The 9,162-nt window shown below is 34.7% G+C and overlaps 2 protein-coding genes and 1 long non-coding RNA gene across 4 annotated transcripts in view; 1 reads left to right on the top strand and 2 right to left on the bottom strand.

Moving 5' to 3' along the window:
* The first annotated feature begins 1,140 nt into the window (after positions 1–1,140).
* On the top strand, positions 1,141–6,769 carry LOC117107470 (pantetheinase-like). 2 transcript variants are annotated; one of them, XR_004445240.1, is made up of 4 exons: positions 1,141–1,261; positions 2,444–2,657; positions 3,150–4,683; positions 5,381–6,769. XR_004445240.1 is itself a non-coding variant. In XM_033249170.1 (3 exons), the coding sequence occupies exons 2-3, from the start codon at positions 2,445–2,447 to the stop codon at positions 4,563–4,565; spliced, it is 1,629 nt and encodes a 542-aa protein (XP_033105061.1). In that variant the 5' UTR covers positions 1,141–1,261; position 2,444; the 3' UTR covers positions 4,566–5,326. The 2 variants fall into 2 exon arrangements, 1 of the variants encoding a protein (XP_033105061.1); XM_033249170.1 differs by lacking the exon at positions 5,381–6,769 and having other exon boundaries at positions 3,150–5,326.
* Positions 5,172–6,095, bottom strand: LOC117107471. Its single transcript, XR_004445241.1, has 2 exons — positions 6,034–6,095; positions 5,172–5,342 (listed from the first exon to the last, which is right to left on the bottom strand). It is a non-coding gene; the product is annotated as an uncharacterized LOC117107471 (long non-coding RNA).
* An 11-nt stretch (positions 6,770–6,780) lies between the features above and the next one.
* Positions 6,781–9,162, bottom strand: part of LOC117107489 (E3 ubiquitin-protein ligase rnf213-alpha-like) — a 20,187-nt gene continuing 17,805 nt past the window's right edge. The window contains exon 31 of the mRNA XM_033249188.1: positions 6,781–7,705. Within this exon, the coding sequence (XP_033105079.1) occupies positions 7,549–7,705 (157 nt within the window). The 3' untranslated portion in view covers positions 6,781–7,548. The remainder of the gene's footprint in view (positions 7,706–9,162) is intronic.

The raw sequence follows: 9,162 nt of genomic DNA, 5'->3' as shown, positions 1-9,162 counted from the left end.
TTCTTTTGCCAGAATAGTCATAATCACGAAAAATGGACATGAAAAACCAGATCACATCCTAAAAACAAACAGCAGTCACTAAGACATAGGCCTACATAGGAGCCGATTCGATGGAGTTCAATGTCATACCCAGGGAAGGGCACAGACCTGTTTTGAAAGGTCGAGAGGGAGGGCATTTTGTGAGTCGACACCCACCTCAGCCCCACAATGGTTGGAGCTGAGGTGAGAAAATTTGAGGAAATAGTACCCGGCTAGATGGCCAGAAATGACACTTTTAGTAAAATGCATCACCATCTCATCACCATTAGTCAAAATGAAGTGCCAACAAAAATTCTCATGATCTTTTATCAGGGATTTTTGACAACCATAGAGATCTTATTAATGTGTGTGTGTATACCATAGAAAACAAAGCTTAAAAACATTGTCTTTGAGTATGTACTTTACATAGGCCTACTTCAAAAACGTGATTTCACAACCACCTCAGCCCTACCATGGCTGGGGCTGAGGTGAAAAAATTTGAGGAAATGATACCTCTCGAGATGGCCGGAAGACACTTTTACATAGTAAAATTCATCATCATCACATTACCATTATAGTCAAAATGAAACGCCAACAAATTTCTCATGATCTTTTCTCAGGGATCTACTTAATATCCAGGATAACTTAGGCCTAAATAGCTTACTAAGCTTGAACTATATATAGGCCTACTATAGTATCAACAACAAATCACAACTTTTTTTTCGCATTTAGCACAATTTTCTTCACTTTTTATTGCTATTAATATTATTGTCAGTTATTACTCTCGTCATCATCATCATTGTTATTAATATCATTATTACTATTGGTAGTAGTGTTATTAAACAAACATTAAAAGAAACTTGCAAAAGGATAAAAACGAAATTGAACCACAGTATCGCATTTCTATCTTAAAAGACCTGGCCTGAGATTTATGGATTTAAGATTTTTTTAAAATATGCTTTAACATTTTAACACTGTGTACAAAGGGGGGGGGAGCCGCGGCTCCCACGGCCCCCCCCCTGGATACGTCCCTGGTCTGGGTGCAGTAGGAACCTTGGTATGAACCCAAATAGAATAGAACAGAGCTTTCATTGTGCACGTATAGAGGGCAGCATTTACCTTGTCGAAGTGCGTCGTGGTCATAGTCCAGTGGGCAGTGCAACAACAACGCTGGTGAAATTAATAATTATAAACTTAATAGATTGATCAACCTTTTTACCGGTTTTTGAAAGAAAACTTCAACGTAAAGCGTTTCTTAATTGCTTAAAAAATATTTTGTTTTATTTTCTCTGCTCTCGCAATAGGCCTACTTTCTAGTCTAGGCCTAGGCCTAGCTACAGTATGAGGAATGCTAGGCTTACCTTACCTGAGTTACCCATCCTACTTAGGGCGGCCTAGTCTGGGTTATCATTCGGTTATCTAGGCCACCTAGGCTAGGTGATATATATACAGGTACTTACTATTGTTTAGCAGGACAGAACTCGGTAGAGAAGGCGGTGCATGGAAGCAGCACTCCGGGGTCACACATGGGAAAGCGAAAACGATATCTTCCTGGTACTGGTAGCTATGGCCGTTTTATTAAAGGCAGAGGAGGTTAATGTTTAATATTGATGGATTGAATTAGAAATTTCAATCGATACCCGGGGCGGATTGCTATAAGCGGTCTTTAGACGGTCTTAACGGTTAGCCGGCTATAATCGTGACATCACTGACTGGTCTATAAATATGGACCATTGCTATACTGCGGTCTAACCGGTTAGCCATCTTAAATTTTAAAGCTACTCGGAGGAGGCTTAAAACGGTCTTAAATCAGCAGCATTTATTTACATTCATTTAGATACAATTGCGTGTGTCGGGCACGCATGACGTTGCCCTCAATCTTGCGTTACCAGGGAGTGCTTGTTTGCATTTCAATACTGAAAGTGGTCTTAGGGAAGTCTGTTTTATAGCAATAGTCTTAAAGGAATGATAAAGCGTGCTTTATTCAAGGAGTTAAGACTACTGATTAAGACCGTTTTATAGCAATCCGCCTCTGGTGTAACAATACACATTGCATACTAGGCCTATACAGTACTATTTAATAATAATTAACAATACAGTATTATTCAATTATTATTATTGGGCTTAGGACCTAGGCCTATGGCTGTGTCTAATATATTAATTTAAAGTTAAATGATTTATTTTGACGTCTATATCAAGTGGTGTCTCAAACTACTTATGGCAATCTAGCTTAGGCCTTATAAAGTACAGCAGAAAAACATTTTATGGCAATCTGAAAATACATCAAAATCACAAATTTATGATTTAAATGTCACTTTCTACATATGAACCCACGTAACACATTGAAAACATGTTTAAATTACTCTTAAATACTATTAAACCCCAAATGTCAGCTAATAAAAGTGCCATTTTTCCTATGTTCCAGAATGGACCTCTTCTATATCAGCTGGATAACAGCCCTTCACCTCTTCAGCTTTTCTTTAGTTACATCATCATCAGATGAGACATTCACTGCTGCTGTGGTTGAACCTGTGACTTCAGAACATATTTTACCAAATGTGACCAAAGAGTCTGCTCTTAAAGTCATTAACAAGAATCTTAATCACTATGAAGAACTTATACAAACGGCATCACAACAGGTAAAGTGGAAATGTGAAAACTCTGCATTAGCAAATGAGTTTGACAGAATTTGTGGATAATTCAATACAAATTATGAGAACTTTGTTTAACACCCCTATTCCAAAGATAAACTGTAGAGTGGCTGATCAAGAGATTAGTAACAAAAGGGGCATGTGTAAAGACCCATACCCCTCCCCCCCCCCTCATCAATCCCACCAGTGCCAGTGCAGTGGCTCCAGAATTGTCCAACATGTTTTATGGCTTTAGTATTGTCCAAATTGTGCTTTTAGGCCACAATATTAGGGATATTAATCAATGTTATTTGAATAGGCAAATTATATTTTTCTTTATTTTTGATCTGACGATCTCGCTGTGGCACCGGATGACAAGGGGATCAGGCTTGTCTGATGAGGGAAATGCTTTTTGTCCCCCCCCCCCACTCTCGGCGGCACCAATGCCGGGCCCCTTATGCAAGTTATGCATTTATAAATTTTAAATAACTTTTATTTCAGAATGCTAGCATCGTCGTCTTCCCCGAGTATGGAATTACTGGCTTTGGTCAGAGTCGGAAAACTGCTAAAGTCTTTGGAGAGGTGGTGCCAAATCCATACATTACAGTTATCATACCATGTATTGACCTAACAAACAGCACTATACTCAGAAAATTAAGTTGTTTTGCAATGCAGTATAATATAGTAGTTGTAGCTAATATGATTACTATTGAAGCATGTTTGCCTAATGACTCCCATTGTCCAAGTGATGGGCATTATGTGTACAACACTGATGTGGCATTTGAAAGAAATGGTCAGCTTGTTGCTCACTATAACAAAATAAATGTTTATGCTGATGAGAAGCAGATATTCGATACGCCTATTGGGAGAAGCATAGAAAATTATGGCGTATTCAAGACAGACTTTGCAACCATTGGTCTTTTCATCTGTTTTGATATGTTGTTTGAGTATCCAACTTCGGACTTAGTGTATGGTGTTGGAGTAGACACAATGGTGTTTTCAACTGCTTGGATGAATGAGTTACCATTGTTGAGTGCTGTTGAGTACCAGGAAGCATGGTCTGTGCGCTATAACACTACATTATTAGCATCAAATCAGCATTTACCATTGGTCAAGATGACCGGTAGTGGAATCTATGATGGTGATAGAGGTGCTTTGACCTACCACTACGACATGGTTACATACAAATCAAAATTGCTGATAGTGAATGTTCCAAAGCGCAAGAATGTCCAGATCATCCCAAGTGTCAGAGAGGTTATCATCTCAATTTTAAGGAACATGGATTATGAAACCTTAGACAAAGTATCACCAGTGATAAGAGCTCTTTTGGATAATAAGTCGGACCTTCAGCTGAGAGATACTATTTTTCAAGATAGGTATGCGCCCCAAGATATGTATGTGCCCCAAGAGATCCACCACACTCAAACCTCATTCCAAGGAGTCATGAATGATGACCTGTACACATTCGAACCTCTTGTAGGTGCCACTGGTCATGTATCAGTATGCAATGGTAGTATCTGCTGCCATTTAAATTATACACGTGAAGAAATGAAGAGTTACGAGTTGTATGCTCTTGGTGCATTCGATGGACTGCACACACACAATGGCCGATATTACCTCCAAACTTGCAGCCTTGTAAAATGTCAGGTGAATGAAGGAACCAAATGTGGCGGTGAAATTGAAACTGCAAAAGGGGTTTTCAACAACATTAGCTTAAGCATAAGTGGTTATCATCCTGTTGTTTATCTTTTCCCAGAAGTAGTAACTAACAAAATTAATTTAGCAGTGATTGGTAAGGAATGGATATCGGAGTTTCCGTATGACCATATAAGGAGCATAGGGAATGGCATAAAGCAACCTCTTGTAGCTGCAAGTATATATGGGAGATGGTATGAGAGGGATACTGTCTTACCTTAGAAGATGGTATGACCATGGAGGTATAAATACATGGTATGACAGATGGCACAATTCATACAGTAAAATTAGGTAATAGAACTGTGAGATATGTTGGGTGTAATGCCATCTTCTCTGCACTGTATTGCATTGAACATTGTGGACAGAGCCACTTGGCATTTAATTATTTAGGGCCTTTGAAATTAGATATGTTTAAATTAAAACTTTCCAAGTCAGCTTTCAACTCAAGTTGTTATGCAATAATTCAATGTATGAAATAAATATGAATTTTATAATAGAAATTGAAATATATTTTTTATATTAATTAACTGATTATTGAAAAGCATGGGAAACGTGTAATGCAAGGTTGCATAGTATTTGATTAAGCTTTAAAGGGTTCTGGTTTGAAATCTTACAGTACATCCGTAAGTTCTGTATGACATCTTATATTAAATATAATATTAATTTCAATATGGACATAAAGAAAATTTGAAAATAATAAGTTATTGAAACCTGGCGTAAGAACCAATAAACTGTATATCTATGAAAATATAAATGTGTTCTAAAAGAAATTTCTGTTAAAGTAAAAAAATTGTTTATGCAAACAAGAGAAAATTGGAACTTTCTACATTCTTTCTACTGTATTTTGTTTTATTCAATACTAAACAAAATGGGAATTGTCCAACTAGTCTCCCATAATACATATTAATCCATGCAATAATGCTATAACAATGATTTAATAATTATATCTAGCAATCTCTAATACTGTATTACGTAATAACATTTTCAACTGGTGTGCACCTGTCTCTTATACACATCTAGATGTGTATAAGAGACAGGTATTGCATTGAACATTGTGGACAGAGCCACTTGGCATTTAATTATTTAGGGCCTTTGAAATTAGATATGTTTAAATTAAAACTTTCCAAGTCAGCTTTCAACTCAAGTTGTTATGCAATAATTCAATGTATGAAATAAATATGAATTTTATAATAGAAATTGAAATATATTTTTTATATTAATTAACTGATTATTGAAAAGCATGGGAAACGTGTAATGCAAGGTTGCATAGTATTTGATTAAGCTTTAAAGGGTTCTGGTTTGAAATCTTACAGTACTGTACATCCATAAGTTCTGTAAGACATCTTATATTAAATATAATATTAATTTCAATATGGACATAAAGAAAATTTGAAAATAAATAAGTTATTGAAACCTGGCGTAAGAACCAATAAACTGTATATCTATGAAAATATAAATGCGTTCTAAAAGAAATTTCTGTTAAAGTAAAAAAATTGTTTATGCAAACAAGAGAAAATTGGAACTTCACATTCTTTCTACTGTATTTTGGTTTATTCAATACTAAACAAAATGGGAATTGTCCAACTAATACATATTAATCCATGCAATAATGCTATAACAATGATTTAATAATTATATCTAGCAATCTCTAATACTGTATTACGTAATAACATTTTCAACTGGTGTGCACTGTTGACTTCGCAGAATCATCTTTAAAAATCTTAAAGCTTCAATAAACACAAATGTCCGGACAAAATGACATGCAAGATAAAATCTTGACAAGATATATTTTAAACAAACTTTTAAAATAGGTTTGACAGACAGGGATTTACACTTTTTTAACATATAATTTGCATATTAAAAGTATGTAGCATAATTTGAATAGATGTTCTGCCTTATACAAACTTGAGTAAATGTTATTTTAAAAATAAGATGTAGAAAGACTTGAGAAGATGCAGAAAGACAAATCACAAATGTATACAGTATATAGATACATACACTGGAAAAAATAACCAGCAGTATAATTTAAGTACAGTATACAGTAACTAACACAACTAAAATTACTGGATACAGAATAACTATTGCATCATTAATTATGAAAAGTCTTACCATGTTTCTATAATTAAACTGGTATTTTCTCTGTATATTTTTGATTTATAATTGTTAAAGCTAAATTGTTTTTTGAGTCATACAAGGGAGGTGGTACTACACATCCTCATCATACTCTTTCTAGATTAATTGTTTAATTAATGTTTTATTTTTTTAAAATTTGTATCTTACTTTCATCAGTACATGTTTTGTGTCCTCTTTGCTAGACATGACTATTACAAATGTTTGCTTTTTGATTATGCCTCCTTCAATTTAATTAATGTCTTTCTTTGTATCTACAGTGTTTGAAGAAAATAAAGATTTCCGTGTTAAAATCATTTGAAAAATTGTATTTGGCATTTTAAAAATAATGAACAAAGTAATGCATTAAACCTCAGTTAAGTACTAAAATAAAAACTAAGTAATTTTCAAGGCGACTAAGCCTTGAAGCATTTTCTCATATTTACACTGATAGACATCAAGGTTTTAAAATAATATGAGTTTTGCAACATTTCTTTTGTCCAGAAAAAATATTAACAAATGTCAATTGTTATATTATATTTTTGATAATAAAATAATACGATGAATTAGAATTATAATACATTATATCCTGCATGTTCAGGAATGTTACTTGAAATCTATGAAGACCACTTATCCATTACAATCACTGATTAGTCCAATTCTTTTTTTAACACATACATGCTAAATTTAAATTCTTCATCAAGCACTGAATCTAGGTGTTTTTTGTGACATGGCACCCTCTACCAGCTCTACTGATAAATCATTTTTTTGAAGAATTGTATTTTAAAGCAAAACTAAAAATTGAAAAAATAGTTCTGAAATTTGAAATACTGTATGTTGGTACAATGAAATTATATTAAATAACCTAATCGTAAGCAATCTAAAAACTGCATTTATTTTTGCATCATTACCATTAATGAAACCATTGCGTATCTACATTATTTTAACTTTTAGTGTTTTATCTAAAATGTTTAACTGAATTAAACAAGAAGAAGATCATATACAGTATTTTTATTCATTAAGATAAAGTTGGTATGTGAGTTAATATGATGTGTGACTTAGTGTGAGTTGTCTTCTGTTCTGCATTGGTACAAGATTAGCCTTGCACAGACTGTCTGCAGTGAAACTGTGCAATGGCCTTCCAAGTTTCGACAGCTTGACTTAATAATAGCGTGTCTGGGAACTGTTCCAGACCAGGAATCTCACTATTTTCATTTTTACTTGTACAATGTGCATCCAGTGTGTAGGATATCCTGTAAAGAAAGAGATTTCTTATTTTAACAACAGTACAGTATTAATTAGCCTTTCTGAGAAGTAAAATACAGTATATGGCAAACATGTCAAAAGAATTCAGGTTGGAATTAAAGACTAAAATTTAAAGTTGAATACTGTAATACTGTACATAAATCAGCGGTGAAATTGGTGGTCTGTGAGTGAGATACTTACCTGGATAAACTCATTAATGCTTATTTTCATGTAGTCGTCCATTCGGTAAATCGGAAGAGGATGTGGTACATACTTGCAATGTGGAATGAATGTTATGGATGCCGGAGAAAAGAAAACTATGAGATATAACCTGAGGGGAGGCATCCCTTGACGACAGTCAAGGACAAGATCCACAAAACCATGGGTGGGGGCTGGGGGGCCAGGCTCCCTTCCCCCACCAGTCGCCTAGCTACATAAAAACTTGCCCTTTACATGAAAAATTGAACCTAGAAACTTTACGATGCGACTTAAAAACTCTATGCACTGTAGATTGAACGAATGGGGAGGCCCTGAATTGGTAGGGAGGCAGCCAATTGGTTGGATTTGTAGCTACATGAAAATATGCATTGTTCGGTTCATCCAGTATTCATGAAACGGTCTGAAAATCAAATATAAGTGGTGCTGCACCCAGTATAGCAGGAACCTGGTCTGATCCTATACTATAGACTTCCACTTCCATATAAATGTGTGCTTTTTCTACAGGAACTTTTCAAGCTAATGAAATACTGTATGTCTTTTGAATTGACTGTGCTGCCCACTTTCATTTTTTTGTTGTTGCAAGAAATAACAATATCTTCCTGTTCTTCCTGTTTGATTATTCTTTGTTTTGCCAAGGTTCATGACAATATAACTCACGATTTTATTTTATTTTATTCAATTTCCAGGTGAAAAAACAAAATTTTAATACATAAAACAACAGTACAATCAGCACCTGATGGTAGCCATAAGTGGGATCAATTCAAAGAATGCAATTTGCATTTTTGTAAGCATCTCGCATACTTGCAGCTAGGTTCAGTACAAAATGTATGAACAATCTACAACTTATATGATTTTAGCAAGGAACTGACTGAAAATCTACTGGGCCATCACAGGGTCAGTTTCTATAGCAATTGTTAGAAGACTCTCTAACTGTTTTAGTCTCATTAGCTGCAGAATTCTTTCTTAATGATTTAAACATCAGTTCTCAATGTCAATGAGCCATATGTTCTGTTTACAATATATTTATAGTACTTTAGTATTTTATACTCACGGCCACTTTGTCCTTTCTTCATCTGTGTTGGTAGATTGGCGTCCAAGATTCAGTACAATATACTCATAAAGCTCTGCACAAAGTAGGTCCACTTTGATGAATCGTAATTTTGCAATAAGATCTTTCTTTTGCTCTTGGTCCAACTCCTCTCGATATTCTTCTCCAATTCCATCAAATGGATCCTGAAAACGGTAA

Source organism: Anneissia japonica, unplaced genomic scaffold (genome assembly GCF_011630105.1).
Source record: "Anneissia japonica isolate Jap-2015-1 unplaced genomic scaffold, ASM1163010v1 scaffold284800_len683186_cov164, whole genome shotgun sequence".
NCBI lineage: Eukaryota > Metazoa > Echinodermata > Crinoidea > Comatulida > Comatulidae > Anneissia > Anneissia japonica.
The sequence above is the reverse complement of the archived record's forward strand: the minus strand, read 5'-3'. Positions and strand labels throughout refer to the sequence as shown.